At 41.6% G+C, this 24,375-nt stretch overlaps 1 protein-coding gene, 1 long non-coding RNA gene and 1 pseudogene across 3 annotated transcripts; 2 read left to right on the forward strand and 1 right to left on the reverse strand.

The window, feature by feature from the left end:
- The first annotated feature begins 5,247 nt into the window (after positions 1-5,247).
- LOC123398828 lies at positions 5,248-7,994 on the forward strand (annotated as a pseudogene).
- A 1,992-nt stretch (positions 7,995-9,986) lies between these two features.
- Positions 9,987-21,223, forward strand: LOC123433001 (probable LRR receptor-like serine/threonine-protein kinase At3g47570). The gene is made up of 3 exons (XM_045115429.1): positions 9,987-10,296; positions 17,849-20,695; positions 20,778-21,223. The coding sequence occupies exons 2-3, from the start codon at positions 17,863-17,865 to the stop codon at positions 21,140-21,142; spliced, it is 3,198 nt and encodes a 1,065-aa protein (XP_044971364.1). The 5' UTR covers positions 9,987-10,296; positions 17,849-17,862; the 3' UTR covers positions 21,143-21,223.
- On the reverse strand, positions 11,152-22,994 carry LOC123433017. 2 transcript variants are annotated; one of them, XR_006624586.1, is made up of 5 exons: positions 22,554-22,994; positions 22,343-22,406; positions 11,922-12,115; positions 11,761-11,834; positions 11,152-11,683 (listed from the first exon to the last, which is right to left on the reverse strand). It is a non-coding gene; the product is annotated as an uncharacterized LOC123433017 (long non-coding RNA). The 2 variants fall into 2 exon arrangements; XR_006624581.1 differs by having other exon boundaries at positions 11,922-12,051; positions 22,554-22,991.
- Positions 22,995-24,375: the final 1,381 nt, after the last annotated feature.

The raw sequence follows: 24,375 nt of genomic DNA on the forward strand, positions 1-24,375 counted from the left end.
CAAGGCCTATGGGATTCCCCGTGGTGGGTTGCCCCCCCCCCCCCCGGTGAACACCCGGAACCCATTCGTCATTCCCGGTACATTCCCGGTAACTCCGAAAACCTTCCGGTAATCAAATGAGGTCATCCTATATATCAATCTTCATTTCTGGACCATTCCGGAAACCCTCTTGACGTCCGTGATCTCATCTGGGACTCCGAACAACATTCGGTAACCAACCATATAACTCAAATACGCATAAAACAACGTCGAACCTTAAGTGTGCAGACCCTGCGGGTTCGAGAACTATGTAGACATGACCCGAGAGACTCCTCGGTCAATATCCAATAGTGGGACCTGGATGCCCATATTGGATCCTACATATTCTACGAAGATCTTATCGTTTGAACCTCAGTGCCAAGGATTCATATAATCCCGTATGTCATTCCCTTTGTCCTTCGGTATGTTACTTGCCCGAGATTTGATCGTCAGTATCCGCATACCTATTTCAATCTCGTTTACCGGCAAGTCTCTTTACTCGTTCCGTAATACAAGATCCCGCAACTTACACTAAGTCACATTGCTTGCAAGGCTTGTGTGTGATCTTGTATTACCGAGTGGGCCCCGAGATACCTCTCCGTCACACGGAGTGACAAATCCCTGTCTCGATCCATACTAACTCAACTAACACCTTCGGAGATACCTGTAGAGCATCTTTATAGTCACCCAGTTACGTTGCGATGTTTGATACACACAAAGCATTCCTCCGGTGTCAGTGAGTTATATGATCTCATGGTCATAGGAACAAATACTTGACACGCAGAAAACAGTAGCAACAAAATGACACGATCAACATGCTACGTTTATTAGTTTGGGTCTAGTCCATCACATGATTCTCCTAATGATGTGATCCCGTTATCAAGTAACAACACTTGCCTATGGCCAGGAAACCTTGGCCATCTTTGATCAACGAGCTAGTCAACTAGAGGCTTACTAGGGACAGTGTTTTGTCTATGTATCCACACAAGTATTGTGTTTCCAATCAATACAATTATAGCATGGATAATAAAAGATTATCATGAACAAAGAAATATAATAATAACTAATTTATTATTGCCTCTAGGGCATATTTCCATCACTCACGTCCCTCGATCCGCCCCGCGAACCGTCCCGCGATCCGTCCCATGATCTAGTGCCAAACGGACGGCACCTCCGCGTTCAGCACACGTACAGCTCGACGATGATCTCGGCCTTCTTGATCCAGCAAGAGAGGCGGAGAGGTAGATGAGTTCTCCGGCAGCGTGACAGCGCTCCGGAGGTTGGTGGTGATCTAATCTCGGCAGGGCTCCGCCTGAGCTCCGCAGAAACGCGATCTAAAGGTAAAACAGTGGAGGTATGTGGTCGGGCTGCCTTGAAAAAGTTGTCTCAAATCAGCCCTAATTGCTCCATATATATAGGAGGAGGGAGGGAAGGCTTGCCTTGAGGCTCAAGGAGCCCCAAGGGCTGCGCCACCAAGGGGAGGAGGAGTCCTCCTCCAATCCTAGTCCAACTAGGATTGGAAGGTGGAGTCCTTCTCTCTTTTCCCACCTTTCCTTTTTTTCTTTCTCTTCTTTTGGTTTTTCTTTATCTTGCGCAAGACAGCCTTGGGCTGACCCCACCTACTTGGTGCGCCACCCCCAAGGTCCTTGGGCCCTCCCGGATGGGTGGTCCCCCCTCCCGGTGAAGATCCGGAACCCATTCGTCATTCCCGGTACATTACCGGTAATGCCCGAAAACCTTCCGGTAACCAAATGAAGTCATCCTATATATCAATCTTCATTTCCGGACCATTTCGGAAACCCTCGTGACATCCGTGATCTCATCCGGGACTCCGAACAACATTCGGTAACCAACCATATCACTCAAATACGCATAAAACAACGTCGAACCTTAAGTGTGCAGACCCTGCGGGTTCGAGAACTATGTAGACATGACCCGAGTAACTCCTCGGTCAATATCCAATAGCGGGACCTGGATGCCCATATTGGATCCTACATATTCTACGAAGATCTTATCGTTTGAACCTCAGTGCCAAGGATTCATATAATCTCGTATGTCATTCCCTTTGTCCTTCGGTATGTTACTTGCCCGAGATTCGATCGTCAGTATCTGCATACCTATTTCAATCTCGTTTACTGGCAAGTCTCTTTACTCGTTCCGTAATACAAGATCCCGCAACTTACACTAAGTCACATTTCTTGCAAGGCTTGTGTGTGATGTTGTATTACCGAGTGGGCCCCGAGATACCTCTCCGTCACACAGAGTGACAAATCCCAGTCTCGATCCATACTAACTCAACGAACACCTTCGGAGATACCTGTAGAGCATCTTTATAGTCACCCAGTTACGTTGCGACGTTTGATACACACAAAGCATTCCTCCGGTGTCAGTGAGTTATATGATCTCATGGTCATAGGAACAAATACTTGACACGCAGAAAACAGTAGCAACAAAATGACACGATCAACATGCTACGTCTATTAGTTTGGGTCTAGTCCATCACATGATTCTCCTAATGATGTGATCCCGTTATCAAGTGACAACACTTGCCTATGGTCAGGAAACCTTGATCATCTTTGATCAACGAGCTAGTCAACTAGAGGCTTACTAGGGACAGTGTTTTGTCTATGTATCCACACATGCACTGTGTTTCCAATCAATACAATTATAGCATGGATAATAAACGATTATCATGAACAAAGAAATATAATAATAACTAATTTATTATTGCCTCTAGGGCATATTTCCAACATTTACCCTCCGTGGGTTGAAGTCTCCATCATCGTGGACGTACGATAGCACCACCTATTGAAACTACGCCAAAAATCATCGTGTCAATCTTTGCATTTGATCTTCTATCCGTACCCTTTATTTACATATACATATCATTACTTTCTGCTGCTATAATTTTAGACTTACATGTGCAGGGTGTGCTTGACTTACAACAATTGATAAAACTTGCCCACAACTAAAATTAAGAAAATGTAAGATTTTATTTGGTCAATTAGTCTAAACACCCCGTGTAGACGTACTTCGGACCCTACAGCCACGCGGGGGCCCGGTTGGACGACGGAGGTGTCTCGCTGCTCGGATTTCCCTACCTCCTTACCCGATGTGGCTTCCCCCCCTCGCCGATCTAGATGCAGCCCTTTTGGGTTGCCACATCTGTCTCAAGATGGTGTGGCGGCGGAATCTTGGAACGGGGAATCCCCTGGTCGATTCTGCATCGACCTCGACGACGACGGTGATGCTTAGGCTTCTCTCTTCCCCTCTTGAGGGTGTGTTGAGCTTCCTATTCCTACCCCCTCCTCCCCCATTTTAGTCCCCGGGTGAAAACCTAGGCCTTTGGCCGGCCGATGGCGGCGCACCGGCGTCGTGATCCTTCTTGGAGGCATCGGGTTGGGGTAGGGTTGGGGTTGGGGTGCTGCAATGAGTGGGTTGGTGGCGGCTGCGGTGCAGTTTGTCCTCTGATGCCACGCGAAGAGGCGGGGTGAGTCTTGTTATCCTTCAGCGGCGGCTGCCCTGCTACGTTCGTGCTTGCCGTCCGCTGAGCGGCATCCCTACGCTGAAGGCAGGGGAGATAGTGGTCTCCCCTCCGGCAAAGGCACGACTGGGTTGTGGCACAGCTAATGATTTCATCCTGCAAGGCTTCATCCTCTGAACAGTGTTTCATCCTACAAGGCTTCATCCTCCTCTCCACTGTTCGGTTGTGATCCGTGGACTACCTTGTTCCAATCGGCTCGGCGTGGTGCTCTCAGTAGCATGGTTGTCTTTCTCTTGTGTTGGCAATTTGCTCGGCGTGGTGCTCTCAGCAGCATGGTTGTCTTTCTCTTGTGTTGGCAATTTTGCTCTTTGGCCGGCTTCTGTACCTTCGCCTTAGGTGATCTGTGTGTGTAATTTTCTTTTTGGGTTGTTTCCATGCTCAGCCGTTGTAATAATCTGCACCTTGTATCCTAGCCGGTTGATGGCTTTATTAATTTAAAGTCGGGCTATATGACTTTTCTCTTAAAAAAGTGTCTAGTGTCCATCTTTACCTAATAATAAAGAGGCTATTGTTTCTGTCGGAAAATCCGTCGCGGCAGTTTTACAAAAAGATCCATGTTCTTTCTGGTAATTGAACCCGCGGTCCCTGTTTAAGTGAAAACGTTTCGTTTTTTACGTAAAAACCATCGCATTCATTAGAAATTATGATCTTATTAGACTGGCTCACCACCCCGCGTCTCCGGGTACGCGTCGGCGCGGGCAGGAGACCCATGTTAGGCTGGTCTCAGCGGAGGCCTCGGTTGGAAGACTCGAGGCGGTCTCGGGCGGGACGAGGAGCTGGCCGGAGCTCACGGACGGCGGGGGCTCATGCAGGAAGCAAAGACCGACGGGAAAGTAAAGAGGGCGGCTGATGTGGCCAAGCCGAGGACGCGGTGGTCTGAGCTGGCCGGAGCGCACGGACGGCGGCTCTGCTTGCCGGTGGCGGCCGGAGGCGGACGGGACTAGCTCGGGAGATCCACTCGGGCGCGAAAGGAGGCTGGAGGTGGAGGAGAGGGCGAGGCGTGAGAGATCCTCTCGGGCGCGAGAGGAGGCTGGAGGTGGAGGAGAGGGCCAGGCGTGACGGCCATGGCATGGAGCCGGCGTTGCCCTCAGGCGCAGCGGCAGCTAGGCAGGTAGCCGATGTTGCCCTCGGGCACTGCAGGAGGATGGGTCAACGCATCAGGTCTCCTCCAAATCAATCTGGATCGAGGGGCTCAACGAGCATGCGGGGCGACAGACGGCTCTCTCGCTCAAGCCGGTCAAGTTAGATCTGCAGGGTCAAGTGAGTCGTGCCCTGGATTAGGTATGTTCGACGGTTGCAGATTCTTCCTGCACCTTACCTCCTCCTCCTGCTTCAAACACAATATTTAAGATCCTCCGTACAAACTCTATGTTGCTAATATTGATATTAAACCCATGTGCACAACAAATAAATTCAGAACTCACCTTGCCGACGCCCACTTCACTTTCAGTACATGTTGTAGCCATCACAGCTACATCATCCTCGGTTGTAGCAGGAGAAACCCCGTGCCCTGATTCTTCAGTTTGGCAGTTTTGCTCAGCAGAAGGCGTGCATTGTTTCAGCGCCGAGCCATCTAATACAAGTGTATACTATATTGCAATGGCTCCGTGTGGTCCGTCGATGATAATTCTACCCGATATTTTAAAAGAAACATTTAACATTATTATACATATTTATTACAATTAATGTCGTATAATGGCGTAACAAGGAGGTTCTGTATTTTTTTCTTTAAATCTCTCCCTAATAATAATAAAGCAAATAGGGTTTCTGGTCGTCCGTCGTGGCATTTTTGCGAAAACATCCCTGTCGTTTTGGGTAATTAACCCGCGGTCCTGTTTTAAGTGGATACTTTGAGAAAATGTTTCCTTCTTACACAAAACCCCCTGTAGTTTTTCCTACTCAACATGCGATCCTTTTTCACCTGAATCTGGATAGGGTCAACGCGACGGCTCGAGCGGTTGGGGCGATGCGGCGGCTCGAGCTCCCCCTCCCCTCCCGATCCGGGCTTGGCGTGGATGGATCTGGCAGCGGGTGTGGCGGGAGCAGCAGCTTGACCACAGCTCCGGCTCCCTCCAGCTGGAGACCGAGATCTCCATCAGGACCGGCGACATTGCCGCCGCCGCCGCCGAGGCTGAGGCGCCTCTGCCGCTTATGCCGAGGGCGCTTGCCAGGCTGAGGGACGCCGATGGGGAGAGCCCGCGGCACGAGGCGGCGACGCTGAGGCTGCAGAAGGTGTACAAGAGCTTCCGCACGCAGCGGCAGCTCGCCGACTGCGCCGTGCTGGTGGAGCAAAGCTGGTGGAAGCTGCTGGACTTCGCGCTCCTCAACCGGACCCCCGTCTCCTTCTTCGACATCGAGAAGCAGGAGACGGCCGTGTCCAAGTGGTCAAGGGCCAGATCCCGAGCTGTCAAGGTACAACACAACAAATCTCGTATCTCAAACACATCTGGTCAGTTGCCTTTATCTGAAACCGGCAAACATCTGAAACAAATATTTTGTCAAATTTGGGCATGTTTTCCTTCAGGTTGGAAAGGGGCTGTCCAAGGATGACAAGGCGCAGAAACTCGCATCGCAGCATTGGCTCGAGGCGGTGAGTGTCTCCTCATTTCTTTTCTCATATGCTACGATTTGTTCATGTTCTTACTGCCATAAGTAGTTATGTTTTATTTACCACGCAATGAGCTGATGTTGGTTGGTATTCAAATTGTCATTGGAGATTGACCTGCGCCACCGCTACGGCCACAACCTGCACTACTACTATGATTGCTGGCTCCATAGTGAAAGCAAACAGCCGTTCTACTACTGGTGAGTTGGCTCATTGAACACATCTCTGAATTTTTCAGCCAACAAATGGAATGTGCACTTATGATCGCTAAAAATCCAGGCTTGATGTTGGAGAAGGCAAAGAGATCAATCTTGAAGGCAAGTGCTCCCGGTCCAAGCTTATGAGCCAGTGCATCAAGTACCTCGGTCTGGTAGGTAGTGTTCACAATCATTGAGTGGAGGACTCAACTGATCAGAGGTTATTGCAACGCATATGTGGTGGCTAACAGGGAGAGTGTATTTAAACTGTGTAGAAGGAAAGAGAGGACTATGAAGTCGTAATTGAGGACAGCAAGTTCATGTACAGGAAAAGCCGGCAAATAATCGACACGTCCTTCGGCCCGAAAGACGCAAAGTGGATCTTTGTTCTTAGCACATCTAAGAGCCTCTATGTTGGTCAGGTAAATATGCAGTTATGTTGGTCAGGTAAATATAATCAACTGTAGAAATGTCAGTTCGGTGTGTAATATGAATGAATCTTGCCATTATGAATTGCAGAAGAAGAAAGGTAAATTCCAGCATTCTAGCTTTCTTGCTGAGGGAGCTACTTCTGCTGCTGGGAGACTGGTTGCTGAAAATGGGACACTCAAGGTATGTATGCGATTTTCTTATCTGCAAACAGCTTTTACATCCAGTTTTATCAACTAACATGCTGACACCGTCTTCTGAACTTTATTGTTGGCGGGCTATTTGGCCTCACGGTGCTCACTACCGCCCCACAGAGGAGAATTTCCAGGAGTTTAAAAGCTTCCTGAAGGACAACTTGGTTGATCTCACTGATGTTAAGGTGAGCATCCTATAATATGATTCAGACAAAAAATACACATCTCCTCCGTGTCGATACATTGTAGCACTGTGGTCTTACTACATGTTTCAAATTGCTGCAGATGAGCCCAGCAGAGGAGGATGAGGAATTTTGGGGTAGCCTCAAAAGGATCGCCTCGGAGAACGACAAATATGAAGATGACCCTGTTGCACCTGAAGAAACTGGCCCTCTTCAGAAAGCACAACTTGTTCAAACAACATCTACAGAGAGCGAAAAACGCGAGGAACCAGCGGTGGCAACACCGGGTTCATCAGAAGATGCCAAAGCTACTGAAGCCTCCACTAGCAGCCACATGTCTGAAAATGACCTACAAAAGGGGTGAGCAGGCACCGGTGCCGCGCGAGAAGATCCTTCAGAGGATTAACTCCAAGAAGGACATGAAATCATACCAGCTTGGAAAGCAATTGTCTTTCAAGTGGTCAACCGGGGCAGGCCCTCAGATCGGGTGCGTGCGCGACTACCCTTCGGAGCTCCAAGCGCACGCACTTGAGCAAATAAACCTGTCACCAAGGTGCGCCACCGAGTCTGTGTGTACTCGGTTTGCCTCACCACTGAGGCGAAGCTTCAACTCCATTGTGACAAGGGGGTGTGAGAATGAGACGTCCACGCCGAGAGGAGAATTCCGGTCACCTCTGCAGCATGGTGTAGTTGCACATGAGAGGTGAAATGAGCACACTTGCAGTTGCAGCTACCTGAAGCGCCCCCAATCAACTGGAAATACTGAAATGCATGCAGATGTGTGTGATAGTAGGAAAAATAAAGTAACATACTGCCTGCGTAGATGCAGATGTTGTTAGTGTAGTCCGGATGATATGCATACACATTGTTTAGTTGACATCTATTACTGTTTTACATTAGATAATTCTTTCATTCTTTTATCATTGATGAGAACAATGACTCAATGAAAAAAAATAAGCATATGTGTTCCCCTCATGTTCTAATGGCGCTTCAAAATTGTGGGAGATTATTACTTTTGCCAAATTGCTGCCCTTATAAAGGGCTAAATCTTATGTCTCTTCCTAATCTCTCCCTAATAATAAAGCAAATACGGTTTCTGTTCGTCCGTCTTGAAAATTACCCCTAAAGTTTGCATAAATTACCCACCATGCCATCGGTAAGTAATTAAAAACGTTTCACAAAACGAAAAATCTTGGACTGGGCCGGCCCATGTAAAAACCTCCTATATTACGCTCTGCATGCTGGGAGAATTTACAGCACACCATATGGGCCGGCCCATGCACAGGCGCCTGCTTTTAGTTCCCTTTATTTATTTATTTTCAGTTCCGTTTTATTTTTTTATTTTAAATAATTTAGAACTTCAAATAATCTTTAATATTTTAATAAACTGAAAATTATAAATCAACATATTAAAAAAATTAAAATGTTTGTGACTTCAAAAACTGCTCGGAGTTTTGTGAAAAATGCTTGCATATACAATAAAATGTTTGCAATTTTAGAAAAATGTTTGTACAATAAGAAAAGTCCATGATCTCAAATACAATTCCATGTATTAAAAATTATTAAAGGCATTTAACAAAATGATTTCTAATTCAAAATATGTTAATGCATTTAAAAAATGTCCTAAAATTTTAAAAATAGCTAATGCCTGTTTTGATAGTTTCTTTTTTTTATTTAAAATTTTCAGTTCCATTTTTGTTTATTTATAATTTAAATAATTTAAAATTACAAAAACTTTTGCATATTAAAAAATAGGAATTTTGAATTAAAATGCTGACGAATTTTTATTTTGAATTAAAAATAGGGTTCAAAAAAAGCGCCAGATTTTTATATTTTTTTTGCAAATTCCAAAACAATGTCCATGAATTTAATAAATATATTACTGATTTATAAAAATGTTTGTTTATTCAGAAAAACTTCATGCGTTTCAAAAAATGTTTGTGAATTTAAAATAAAATCCTCAAACATAAAAAATTATGTTCGTTTTTTCTTGAATTGGTCGCCAATTCGAAAGAAAATATTTAAACCCGTTCAAAATATAAAAAATATTCACGATTTTACTAAATGTTTGTAAATTGTAGAAACTGTTCTCAATTTTAAAATTATTTTCATATTTGTAAAATTGTTCACGAAAGATCTAATGTATGTAGTTAAACATTAATGCTTCTAAGTCTTTGTGACAATATACATGTGTGAATTTTGAAGAATTAACTGTTGGATGTATCGAATTATTATTGTATGTTTTCTAAGAAAAAATGTTGAAATTTAGAATGAATCTTTGAGTTACCAAGATTTTTGACAACCATGATATATATTTTTTGAAAATGTAAAGATTGCTTCAACTTGTGAATAAATTTAAAAGAAGAAACATTTTCTTACATTTGTGCACAAAATTTCTAAATCAAGCGATGATATGTGAACATAATGTGGTCATCATCATTGAAGATTATGTTTTTTTTTCTTCCGTGACAACGCACAGGCCATTTTGCTAGTAAAACTACAACTGAATATGTCAGAATCCAACTAAAAAAAAGCTTGGAACAGGACTGTACTCAGGCTGAAATTTCATACGAAGAATTTGATGCGCGCGGCAACAGAGAACAATGATGTGGACCGGTATAAATTGTGACTTGATGAAACCTGTACGAACTATGATGCGAGAGCCGGTTTGCGTCGCCAGGCAGAAACAGAGAAAGTGACAACACATGCGAAAAGTGGCCCTCAAAACCACCATGAACCTCCATGGAACGGCACCTACAGTCTTCTTGAATTCCACACATCCGAAATTGCCTCCGAATGTGTCAATTACAGAATTACTGGCCCAGTTGTCATAGTCAGGTGCCGGCATTTTCCTTCTCTTTCAACCTGAATCCGTTGTCTCGGCATAGGACTAGCAATAGGACTAGTAAGAAAAATAACTGGGCAATCTCCGTCCTTGACTTGACTATAGGGCGGGCAGTGCCCAAGCTCAAAAGTCATGGCTTCCGGTGGGAAAAGCTTACCGGGTCAGCTTGACCTGTGCTTCGTCTCGTACCTGGAGGCAGCATAAAAGCGACCAGAGCAAAGGCAGCAGCAGCAACAATAACGAAAGCAAGGCTTTGGTCAGGAGAACTTCAGGAGTTTTCAGGTACTTTTAACATTCGCTTTCTCCAGGCTACCTTGTTCTTCAGAATTGCCAATCTTTTCATCCCATGTCCCTCTTTCTGTTACTTCTTCCGCCACGCCATTTTTTGCCCAAATCATGCAATCCACTCTGGTAACCTATTGAACAACAGAGATGGTGCAAGTTATCCTCCACAACTATAAAATTTACCGAGTATACTGGAGCAAGGTAAAAGAAGACGAGCTAGTTAATAGGAAAAAAGGTGTACACAAATCAGGGGAGCGCACCACGTGTATATTCGGATTACAAATTGTTTGTCATGATCAGGAGTCTAGGCTGAATAGTTGTTGCAAAATAAGGGGTGATGATATGATCAGATAACGAAAGCAATAGAATGAAAATTCTGCAATGTGTACGAGTAGGAGTTGCACAATTGTTGGTATTTTCTCTTCACTTGCTTATTATATCCATACTGCATTTGGAGGACAAGATCATTGTACAGATGTATGTAATATAGAACAATAATTTACCAGGCTTCAGAAAGAACAAACACAGTTACTGAAACTAATTATTGAAGAAGACCAGCCGTTTTTTAGCACAGAAATGGTTTAATGATTGTGGGAAATCCAATACACACACACACACACACACAATTTACTTCCTATAAAATATGTGCAACACAAAATTCCTACTGTGATAGCCATCAATTGTTGGTTGAACTGACACATGTCTTGCACATAAGACACCTTTTTTACCGATTGTGTGCACACCTTCATGAACATGAACAAAAAGGATAGCTCATGCCTTCTCACCGTGCAGTATAATTTATTGATAGTATCAACAATAAGCTATCAAAAATAAACAAACGTACATGACATATTTTAACCAAATTTGTGTCCTTGTTAATATCAAGCAGTGCATTAGCACCATAGGATCTATTTCCGTACTCGTTAGACACAGGCTGATTTTTTCTCTATGTAGGATGGCATACAATTACACACAACAAACATTATTTGACACACAGAACATTGACTGAATCAAATAAAACCTAAAATTTGAAAGTGTATTGCTTCAACAGCAATGTTCTAAACCACTTGATTTTTTATTTATTCGGGGCCTGCCTGCCTGTTCCAGTTAGTCCATCCCGTTGACGCTGGCAGGTGTATGCTTGGAATAGTTGGACATGGGAGGTGCATGATAACCATCACCACCCCTTAAATAGTTGAAAATGTGCTTCGCCAAGGAAGATTGGCCGCACCCAAAACCATATTCAGTCTTGAGCTTCTTGGGGGCAGAAAACTAAATAGAGTTAGCCCCATTGCTCGGTTTGCGCACATCCCTCCAAATAAACACAACATTCTTGATAAGATCACGGAAGCACAAGTCATTTGTAGAATTTGTTGATGCACACCTGTAGCAAAGTTTAAGCATACAATTAGTCCAGCTGTCGTGAAAAGAGTAACATCAATAAGTACAACTTACTGTGACCTTTTAAGAAAGTCGAAATGATGACATGCCGAGCAATGAAGCATATAGTTCTTGCCCAGTGCTAAGGAGAGTTTCTGTTATCAACCCTCAAATTAGTAATAATGTGACATTAACATGGTACAACACCTTTTAAGAAGGGACTCACTAGAGTCTTGACCAACCTCCATATATGTTGCCATGATGAAGCTAACGTTTGCTTCACCAGGAAGAAGTTCTTCCGTATGGCGTTCGGCCAATTCTTCCAAAATGCGGAGGAACACAGTTTGCATGCCAACATCTGTGACTCTCCTACTTCCCTCATGTCAAGAGCAAAAAATATCTCAGTGACCAACTGGGCCCATGTATATAATCACACCTGCAATTTGCCGATTTCTATGGTTGATACAATATCTGAAACTAGATAAGAGATAAGTTAATGTGCTTTCGAAATTATGTTATACTCCCTCTATTCCTAAATATATGATCTTTTAGAGATTTCACTACGGACTACATACGGATGTATATAGACATACTTTAGAGTATAGATTCATTCATTTTGCTCCGTATGTAGTCCGTACTGAAATCTCTAAAAGGTCTTATATTTAGGAACTGAGGGAGTAGAATATATATTATATAAGCATACCCTTGGTTTAGCGATGTTGGTTTTAAACACATCCTCCATAACTGCTAACGTCATACTTAAGAGTATGGTTAAATAGGAAAACAAACAGAATATTACAATGCAACATGAAAAGTGGCATCGATATATGGAAAAAAAGATTATAACTCTTGGCAACAAATATCAAATGGCCAACACACAAAACAGACATGAACAAACAAGTTCTATGTGTTGGCCGGTAGATATTTGTTGTTAAGAGTTATAATGCTATCTCCATATCATAATGGCTCCATTCATGTTGCATTATAACATAACGGTTTTGCTATTTAACCATACTCTTAAGTTGACGACTGCTGTGTTCGAAGACCCACATGGGTCAACTACCGGCATGCTTGTATAATATGTATTCTACTAGCAAAAGAGTCCGTGCACTGCAACGGGAGAAAAAGATACTATATGCCCCTAACACAATAATTATGAGTCAAGACCCCAATAGGTTCACATTCTTTATTTCAACATGACATCCCATCCGTGTTGCCATTTGTCCTCCATCGATCTTAGTGCTTACAGAACCACACTGTGTTTGAACGTGGTCAATCCTAAGGCGTCTCTCTATCGGCATAAGATGAGATTTTTTTCCCTTGCTAGGTTTTGCCAAGGCGTGCATGCGTGGTTGCCAATGGTTTGTCTCGAATTTTGTTTGTCGAGTTGTTCATTTGCAATCCAGATCGGCACTGTTACGAAAGAAAGACAGATCATGCGCTATTGATTAAGTTTGCACTATAAATAGCATTTTAAAAATGCTTAAGAGGTAAAATAACATCATATTCGGACTCTACACATTTTTTAATTGAATTTCATATACTAGCAAAAGGACCCGTGCGTTGCAACGAGAGAAAAACAATTATAATCTTCAATGGTGCTGATTATATTATGTCTTTAAAATTTTAGGACATTTCTTGAAATGCATGAACATTTTTTGAATTAGCAAACATTTTTTTCAATTGCACTAAAAAAATAACACACAAACTTTTTTTCAAAATCCTGGACTTTTATTGTTTTCACCAACATTGTTCTCAAAATTATGAACATTTTTCTGAATATGTGAATATTTTTACAAAAATCATGAGCATTTTTTGAATTCACAAACATTTTATATTTTCTTCAAACTTTTATTTCAAAATTCCCAGTTTATAAATTGCAAAAGTTTTTCAAAGTTCTAAATTATTTAAACTAAAAGATGGAACCTAAAAATGAAAATAAAAAATGAGACTAAAAACAGAGGCATGAACTGTTTTAAAGATTTTTACACGGACTTTTGTTTAAAATCGTTGACTTTTTTTTTATTTTATGGACATTTTCTCAAAGTTTAAACATTTTTTTATATGCAAACATTTTTCAAAACTCCTGAGTAGTTTTTGAATTCTCAAAAAAAATATGTTTTTTAAATATTTTATTTCGAAATTCTCAGTTTCTTAAAATTGAGAAAAGTTGTTGGAAGTTCTAAATTATTTAAAGTAGAAAAACAAAATGGAACTGAAAAGGAAAATAAAAAAACTAAACTAAAAAAACAGGTGCCCACGCATGGGCCGGCCCAAATAGGTGTGTTGCATCTTTTTTCAACGACCAAGGCGTAATATAGGAGGTGCCTACATGGGCCGGCCCAGTCCGGATATTTTCCTGTTTGAAACGTTTTTTATGACTTATAGGTGGCATTGGTGGGTAATTTTAGTCAACTTTAAGGGCAATTTGGATGACGTACGGAAGAAGCACTATTTGCTTTATTAGTACTAGCAAAAGGGCCCGTGCGTTGCAACGGGAGAAAAATAACTATAATCTTCAAGGATGCTGATCATATTACGTCCTTCAAATTTTAGGACATTTCTTGAAATGCATGAACATTTTTTGAATTAGCAAACATTTTTTTCAACTGCACTCAAAAAATAATACACAAACTTTTTTCTCAAAATCATGGACTTTTATTGTTTTCACCAACATTGTTCTGAATATGGGAATACTTTTACAAATATCCCGAGCATTTTTTGAATTCACAAACATTTTATGTTTTCTTTAAAATTCAATTTCAAAATTCTCAGTTTTATAAGTTGCAAAAGTTTTTCAAAAGTCGATATTATTTAAATTTTAAAAGATGAAACAGAAAATGAGACTAAAAACAGAGGCACAAACTGTTTTTAAGATTTTTACACGGACTCTTGTTTAAAATTATTGACTTTTTTCATTTTATAGACATTTTCTAAAAATTTAAACATTTTTTTGTATATGCAAACATTTTTCAAAACTCCTGAGTAGTTTTTGAATTTTCAAAAAAAAAATATTTTATTTCAAAATTCTCAGTTTTTAAAATTTAAGAAAAGTTATTTGAAATTCTAAATTATTTAAAGTAGAAAAAAAGAACTGAAAAGTAAAATAAAAAAACGAAACTAAAAGAACAGGTGGCCATGCATGGGCCGGCCCAAATAGGTGTGCTGCATCTTTTTCCAATGCCCAGAGCGTAATATAGGAGGTGCCTACATGGGCCGGCCCAGTCCAGAGATTTTCCTGTTTAAAACGTTTTCTGTGACTTATAAGTGGCAATTGTGGGTAATTTTCATGAACTTTATGGGTAATGTTAATGATGGACGACAGAAGCACTAATTGCTTTATTAATAGGTAAAGATAGGTAAAGATAACATGTTAAAATTGGAGTTGATGTTCAAAAGATATGGATATTTTTTTTTCGAGAAAACGCAGAGATGTGCGTTTCTTTGTATTGAAAAGAGGGAAAGTCAGTCTCAGAGGAGACGGTTACAACAGATTACAAGTAGCTCAATGGACATCCCAGGATGGGGGATATTACCATAAAGCATTTGTTCATTTGCAAAAGATATGGATATTTCAAAAAAGCATTTGTTCTAGTTGGACATAAGGTCGATTAACCAAAATTTCAAGGGGTTTTCTTTTAAGTTCCGTCACTTAAAAGTGGGTAGCGGGTTAATTACCATAAAAGACATGGTGTTTTATGTAAAAACACAAAAATACACTTTTTTATCACTTAAAAATGAACTACGAGTTAATTACCAGAGATTGTAGGGGGTTTCTGTAGAAATAAAAAAAATCATTCTGCCACTTAAAGTTGGACTGCAGTTTGATTATTCGAAACATCAAGGGGTTTTCTGTAAAAATGCATGACATCAGAAGCAGTAATCCCTTTATTAGTAGGTATAGATATAGATAATATAATATCAAATGTACGTTGACTTTTTTCATATCTAATTTCTGATATTGTATCAACTTTAGATGTCGCTAGTGTGACTATGTACGTGGGCCAAGTTGGTCACAAGACCCGTCCTCACCGTTGTTGATCACCCGCGCCGATCTCGTCGCCGGCACCACCGTGATGAGCCTCTTGTTCTTATCTTTAAAAAAACTCTTACTTGTATGATTTAGATAGTTACTTGTATAATTTTCTTATTTGTAATATTGTTTGTTAATATATAGTGTCATAGTTTTGATATCCGTCCCCGTCGGCTCTCGTCCGGTCTATGATTCATATGTGGTATATTATCTTTTATAACTATTTGTTTCATTTAGCGTTTATGATAATTATGCCAAGCAACTTGACATAGATATTTTTATCTAGGAGGTATGTGAACCGGAAATTCCAACTGACCCTCTTATCGAGAGGTTAAATTAGTTGAAAAAGAGAACAATTTTTTGTACTGTTAATGTCACATTATTACTAACTTGAGGGTGGATAACATAAACGCTTCTTAGAACGGGAGCAATAAGTCTATGTTTCCACTGCTTGGCATGTCATCATTTTGACTTTCTTAAAGGTCATTATCAATTGTACTTACTAATATAACACCTTTCTCGACAGCAAGAATAATTGTATGCTTAACCTTTGCTATATGGGTGCATCAACAAGTTCTAAATGACTTGTCTTTCAGTGATCTTATCGAAATATTGTGTGGATTAGAAGGGATGCGTGCAAACCGAGCAAAAGAGACAACTATAATGAACTTTCTGCCCCCAAAAAGCTCAAGACCAGACATGGTTTGCCTGTGGCCAATCTTACTCAGTGAAGCACATTTTCAACTATCCAAAGGGTGATGGTTATCACCAACTTTGGTTATCACCCACTGACATGTCCGGTTATTCCTGAGTCCACCTGCCAGCGTCAAGGATGGACCAACTGGACCACGCATGCATGTTCCGGATAAATAAGAATCAGAATAATCCTGAAACAATAAATTTTAAAATTCCAGGTTTCATTAGATTCAGTCAATGTTGTCTGGGTGTCAAACAATGTCTACTGTGTGTGACAGTGTTCTACGTTACGTAGAATGAAAGTCCAGTCTGTGTCTACTTCTGATGAGTACGGTGACATAGACTATGGATCCGGTCTGTGCCTATTTCTGATGAGTATGGTGACATGCTATGGTGGCTAATGCACTGCTATTACCAAGACTACAAGCTTATCACGTGAGGGCATGAACACTACTTTATTGACACGTTTGGATTATTTCCAAACTAGTAGTTTGAAAATGGGAACCAACACTAAGTCACTAACACGTTTCTTTCATAGGCAAGCTTGGATTTTCAAAATCACTATAAAGCGTGCAAACCTACATTGCCTATGTCATGTTGCCTTCCAAATGCACTTTATACGTAACATTGGGTAATTTATAATGAAATGAATTATGCACGCTTCACTTGCTCACCTAAAATTTAGATATATCGGTTGTGCTTCATTATCGGTAAACAAACGCGAAGGATGACAACCCTCTCCTCTTTGTAAATCCACACAGGATAAAACTGAATTAAGTAGCAATAGCATAGAGAAATAAAGAAGTTAGAGAGACTGCATTTGCTGGACAAGACTATTTTACAGATAGAATACACATCAACAATTTACCAGGCTTCAGAAAGAACTAACAAAACTATTGGAACTAATCCTATATAATTAAATAGGTTATCCCCACCAACATATTTCCCTCAACATACAAGCATGCCACCTCAACATGCAACCGTGTATAGGAAAAGCCCCATCTCAACATGCTACCATGCATGGAAAAAAGTCCACCACAACATGCAACCATGCATGGGTTATGCTACTTATATTCAATAAATATTTACAACTATACTATAATCAAATATAATAAATCATATGTGTTTTCAATTTTGATTCTCATATTATTAATTCAAATATTCGTCTCCCATAAAACCAAATCTCATTGAAATATATTGTAACCAATTCCCAGCAACGCATGGGGTATCATCTATTTGCTGCACAAGGCCAGACTTTCTTTCTTGCACAGAAATCGTCTCAGTGCATATATATATATGGTATTGAATGGATTGTTACTTTGCTACTTGATGATATAATCCCAGGATGGTGGCTAGTATTTTCATATTTATTGATCCTTGTGTGTTAAACATACGAGAAGCTTCCAACACTAATTCTGTTTTGTTGTTTGTAAATGCCAGGGAACTGCTCCAAAATGTTTCCTGCTCTAAATTTGCTTCTCTTGCCTCATCTGCTCCTACTGGCAATGACTTCATATTCTCATGCACTTCCCTTCAGCAATGAGACTGATCTCGATGCCTTGCTAGTATTCAAGGCAGGTCTAAACCGCCAGTCAGATGCACTGGCCTCATGGAACACAACCACTGACTTGTGCAAGTGGCGTGGTATCATGTGCAGCCTCAAGCATAAGCGAAGGGTATTGGCACTGAATCTCTCCTCGGCTGGGCTTTTTGGGTACATCGCCCCTTCCCTCGGGAACCTGACGTACCTGAGAAGTTTAGACCTCAGCTACAATCTGCTACACGGCGAAATCCCACCGACGATTGGCCAGTTGATTCAAATGTCATATCTTGACTTGTCAAATAATTCACTCCAAGGTGAAATGCCTTGGGCCATTGGACAATTACCACGGTTAACTTACCTATATCTATCAAACAATTCACTTCAAGGGGAAATCACACGTGGCCTGCAGAACTGTACTCGCCTTATAAGTGTCAAACTTGACCTGAACAACCTCAATCGAGAAATACCTGATTGGCTTGGTGACCTGTCAAGGATTGAGACCATTTCAATAGGGAAGAACAGCTTCACTGGGATCATCCCACCATCACTTGGGAACCTCTCATCTCTGCGGAGATTATACCTCAATGAAAACCAGCTGAGTGGTCCAATCCCTGAGAGCCTTGGCAGGCTTGGTAAGCTTGAGGCTCTAGCACTGCAAGTAAACCACCTCTCAGGAAATATTCCAACAACGCTATTCAACATTTCATCCCTCATCCTCGTTGGTCTTCAAATGAACCAACTGCATGGCACACTGCCCTCCAATTTGGGCAATGGCCTTCGACACATCAGATACCTTATCCTTGCTCTGAACCAATTCACAGGAAGAATTCCAGCTTCAATTGCAAATGCAACTACAATCCAATCCATGGACCTCTCTGGTAACAACATCACCGGAATCGTGCCTCCAGAGATTGGAAGGCTCTGCCCAAAATACCTGATGCTTAATGGAAACCAGCTGGAGGCAACCACTGTTCAAGACTGGGGGTTCATCACTTCCCTGACAAATTGCACAAGCCTTCGTTGGGTCACACTGCAAAACAACAAGTTTAGAGGCAGGTTTCCGCGCTCTATCGCCAACCTATCAGGGCAACTTGAAGCCCTAGACATCAGAAACAATGGAATATCGGGAAAGATACAAATTGGCATTGGCAGTTTTCCCAAACTATTCAAGCTAGGGCTATCTGGCAATCAGTTAACCGGCCCCATACCGGACAGCATAGGAAGACTGAACATGCTCCAGTTCTTGACACTAGAGAATAACCAGCTCTCCGGGATGATGCCGCCCTCGCTCGGGAACTTAACACAGTTGCAACATCTTTCAGTAGATAACAATATGTTGGAGGGACCTCTTCCGATGAGCATAGGAAATCTACAACGGCTTGTCAGCGCAACCTTTTCGAACAATGCGCTTTCAGGTCCATTACCCGGAGAGATCTTTAGCCTGTCATCCTTGTCATACGTTCTGGACTTGTCAAGGAATCATTTTAGTAGTTCCCTTCCATCCCAGGTTGGTGGTCTTACAGAGCTCACATACTTGTACATCCATGAGAACAACTTGTCTGAGCTGCTGCCAGACGCTCTCAGCAATTGCCAGAGCTTGATGGAGCTCCGTTTGGATGATAACTACTTCAACGGTATGATTCCTGTGTCCGTAAGTAGAATGCGAGGCTTGGCACTGCTGAATTTGACCAAAAATAGGCTCACAGGAGGAATCCCTCAAGAGTTAGGACTCATGAGTGGACTGAAAGAACTGTATCTTGGACAGAACAGTTTATCTGCACAGATCCCAGAGACCTTGGAAAGCATGATATCACTCCGCCGACTCGACATATCCTTCAACCTTCTTGATGGGCAAGTCCCAGCACATGGTGTGTTCACCAATTTGACTGGGTTCACTTTCTATGGGAATGGTAAGCTTTGTGGTGGCATTCAAGAGTTGCATTTGCCTTCATGTCCATCCAAAACAATTGGGGGTGTTCAAAGGATACCCCGAGTCATTCGAAATGCAGTGATCCCGAGTACTATAATCATCTTTGTGTGCTTTATAATGGGACTAGCTTTCTTCTCACTGAAAAATAAATTAAGAATGCCATCTGTAAGAGCAACTTTGGTAGCTCCTTCCTTGATGGGTGACATGCATCCTCGAGTTTCGTATTCCAACTTGTTCCAGGCAACAAATGGCTTCACAACTGACAATTTGGTTGGTACTGGACGATATGGATGTGTTTATAAGGGGAGGTTGATGCTCAAGAGGTCAGTAAGTACTGTGGCTGTGAAGGTTTTTGACCTTGAACAAGCTGGTTCCACGAAAAGTTTTGAGGCAGAGTGTAAGGCACTTGGCAAAATTCGCCACCGTAACTTGATTGGGGTTATAACTTGCTGCTCATGCTCTGACTTTAACCAGAAAGACTTCAAAGCCATTGTTCTCGATTTCATGCCTTATGGGGGTCTTGATAGGTGGTTACATCCAGACATATATTCATCAAATCCAGTCAAAATTCTAACATTAATGCAGAGACTGAGTATTGCTTCTGATGTTGCCGCCGCTCTAGACTATCTGCACAACAACTGCCAGCCAACAATAGTTCACTGCGACTTGAAGCCCAGCAATATTCTTCTTGGAGAGGATATGGTTGCTCATGTTGGGGACTTTGGCCTTGCAAAGATTCTCATAGACCCAGAAGGGGAGCAATTGATCCATTCAAAGAGTTCCGTAGTGGGAACAATTGGATATGTTGCTGCAGGTAACTAAATTTGATTTTATTATTGTTCTAGAAAATCAGGTTGTTTGCTAGGTATATTATTCATGGTGTTTCTGCACTGCAGAGTATGGTGAAGGTGGTCAAATATCTCTGAGTGGGGATGTGTATAGCTTCGGTATTGTGCTCCTTGAGATGTTTACAGGGAAGACACCTACACATGGTATGTTTACGGATGGATTGACCTTGCTCGAGTATGCAAAGATGGCATATCCAGCACAACTGATGGAGATTATTGATCCCCTTCTGCTATCAGTTGAGAAGACACGGCAAGATATTAATAGTTACATGTACTCTATCACAAGACTTGCCCTAGCATGTTGCAGGAAAAGACCAACTGACAGGCTGTCCATGAGAGATGTCATGTCTGAGATGAACAAGATAAGGGCTTGCTGTGCTGTAGAAATAACTACGAAATGTAGTTCTACGTGATGGAGCATCAGTGCCTTGTTCTTGAGCACTAGTTTCACAAGATAACAATGGGAAATTATTATTTATACCAATATAAAAAGCATGAGTCGAACTTGGTATACTTTTGATCTGTCAACCCATTTCATAATTATTCATCCAATTATTGTGGACATATTTTACAGCCTCCCCTAATAACACTTTCGCCTATGACTTCTTAGTATACTTCTTTTGTTTTGTTACTCTCTAATTTATATTATATACATGTGAATTCTTGTTTTTACGTGCATAGAGAATTTGTCCTTTTAAGCGATATTGATTTTATGAAAAGATCTCATGTCTTTGCTTTTAAGATGTGACGTAAAATTCCAAACAATGTGTTTTTCTAATTTCACATGAAACTATACACTGATAGATATATGTGAGCTTAAAAACACGCTTCTAATATGTTTGATTCAATATTTACTAACCTTTCTTAAAAACACGCAACATGTTTTTCAATAGTTCCCTCCACATCAACAATACTGAAGGCACGAAAACTTTTAATTTTCCAATAAGTACACTTGAAACACCTCTAGCCTACCCCAACTTGTTTGGGACTAAAGGCTTTGTTGTTGTTGTTGTTGTTGTACACTTCAAACAGCATAAATGTATTTGTTTTCATGTTATTCGAACGTGCTCTGCACATGCACAGTCACCGGTGTTGAGATGGGAGGGAGTCCAAAAACTAGAGAGCAAGAGCGGAAGTCAAGGTTAGTGTTTAAGGGAGCATTCCAATAATACACCTTAACTGCATTGTCTGCAGATGTTTTTCAACATCAGATTATCAGTTTTTCATCCTTCAGTTCAATGCTGCAATGCAGTTATTTTGCATATTTTATACAGTATAAAATACCAGGAAGGCAAGAAAATCTAACATTACTTTTATCATATACACATGTCAAATATCCTTGGTTCAATACAACGGACTCCAGTTTTCTTTCTCTAATAAAACTTACTTGCATTCCCGTAGTACTTATCCAGAGTTTTGAGACAATAACTAGCTATTTTATACCTTAGCAGACCCTGGACAGTTAATTATTATTAAGTCTAGCTTCATTTATTTTCTTAAAATCACAGCCCAAATATTTCTGCAGAATTTGGAGCACACAAATACATGACAACGCACCTGCAAATAATTTAAAGGGCAAAGATGTGTGGATGAAAACAATATACAAAGTTCACCTTGATTTTGCTAAGCAGATGGCTTCGTTTACGCCAGCCTTCCTTCCCATTTTCATTGCTCCCACTGCATACAAAGAGTGAGAGGGGCAGTATGATCAAGTCGACTGTTACACTCCACTTTCCCCCGAACGATCCTGCTATGTTTTTTCTAATCAAGTCAACTTTACATCAAATTACTGGTCTGGGTTTTCGTATTAGTACAGTATGCTACCTTTTGGCTGCAACTATTCAAGGATTACTCCTGCAGCTCGACGAGGCAGTAAGCTGGCCTGCAAGCTGAGGCGAGAGGCAGCCCTGGACGCAAGCGCATTGAAGCGCTGCGCCCAGGCCGAATCCGGCCGGATCTAAGCCGGCTGCAACGGTTCAGCCCAGATCCATGGATCCTTCCAGCTTTCCCGGCGAAAGAGAGGAGCGGCAGAACGCGTCGATGGCTTGGAGCGGGAAGGGCGGCAGGGGAAGGCACTAGAGCATCTCTAGCAGATCCGGTACACCGTGGTACTGGAAAAATCGTCTTCGCGTCACGATAGTTCGCCGGACTTAAACAGAGTTCATCGTCACAAACTTCACACGTACTCCCTCGTACTAAGAACTTAGACGATGCCCAACCTTATTACTTATTAAAAAAAGGTAAACACTTCTTACCAGACGTACGTATGATGCTAAGCATTTGCCAGACCCCTCGAGCACCGTCGACTAGTTTTTTGATGTCACGGCTGAGAGACGCTCAAAATCCTTTCGGGGGATAAAAAAAATAACCAGATTTTCTGACGCCGTTCCCTAATCACTCCCTATCCCAAATTAATAGCCGAAATAGATGACTCAGGTCCCCATCTCCTCTCCCCGTTCTATTCATAGCTAAGCTCGTCATTTCCTTGTTGCCCCGATTATTTGAGTTTCTGATCTGCTTTCTATGGTATCTGCTCCAACTCGCCGATGCGTCGTCCGTCATGCGAGTGCGGGGACTAGCCGCGACCTAAACAACAACGAGATCGTAATCTCTCGCACCAGCGTGTTGATCTCCACTGGATCGGCCCCAGCTCCATCTACAGTTGTGTCCTCGCGTCCACCTTGTCGTAGTGCCGACACGGTCGGGAATGAGGCCGACATGAGTGAAGAGTACCGCCGGTTTCCCCATCCCATCCTTATATGCCTAGGTTTTGAATCGACTCATCTTGCTTTTTAATTCCTGCTTTGAGTGTTGATACCAAGCATAATTTGTAAATTTGCTGAGATTTGTGTATGTCAATATCTTGGTTTATTTCATGTGTTGTGCACTCACGTATGGGTGGAAAGCATTGGTAATTATCAATTTCAATAATTTGTTCTTACACAATTTACAAGCCTAGTTCAGTATGCATATGACTCCAAATATCCATGCTTCATATGCGTCATTGGCTTGCATCTTCACTAGACATTCTAAACATGCTTTCGTTTTTCTATACTATTGTGTTATCTTGAGATTGCAAGAAATTGACGCTTCTTCCAAATACCACCGGTGCACGGTAGCTACCGTTACTCGATAAGACATCAACAGGCAGCGGGGACATTAAACGTGATAGGATACAACACAATCATCTTGCCGCCATGTTGGCCTCTTCTCCGGCGACGTTGCATCCATGGTACTCCTAATCGATGTTCAGGTAGGCATCATCTCTCATACATCCTACCATCGATGCTTCCGGTTCCTCGACGTCTCTGGCTTTAAATAGTGGGAGTGACGTGCTTCACTGTCAAAGAGGCAATGCTTCAGATTCTGTGTATTGTCATACTACCTATGTATGTGCTTCCTTCAGTTTAGTTTCAGATATGTGCTTCGGTATCATATGTAGCATGCTTCGAAGCATTTACGTGTTAATTTGCTTTGTTGTTTATACAAACATGGTAATCTGTTAATATTTTGTTCAAGCTTCAGTAACTCTCAAACTATGTTTTTGATGGCTTATTGCCACAAAAAATCCATTCGTATTACATTTGACACGATATGTTTCCTAGAAAATATTGTCTGCTTCAACCAAATAATTGTGCTTCAAAAT

Source organism: Hordeum vulgare, chromosome 1H, assembly GCF_904849725.1.
Source record: "Hordeum vulgare subsp. vulgare chromosome 1H, MorexV3_pseudomolecules_assembly, whole genome shotgun sequence".
NCBI classification, from domain to species: Eukaryota; Viridiplantae; Streptophyta; class Magnoliopsida; order Poales; family Poaceae; genus Hordeum; species Hordeum vulgare.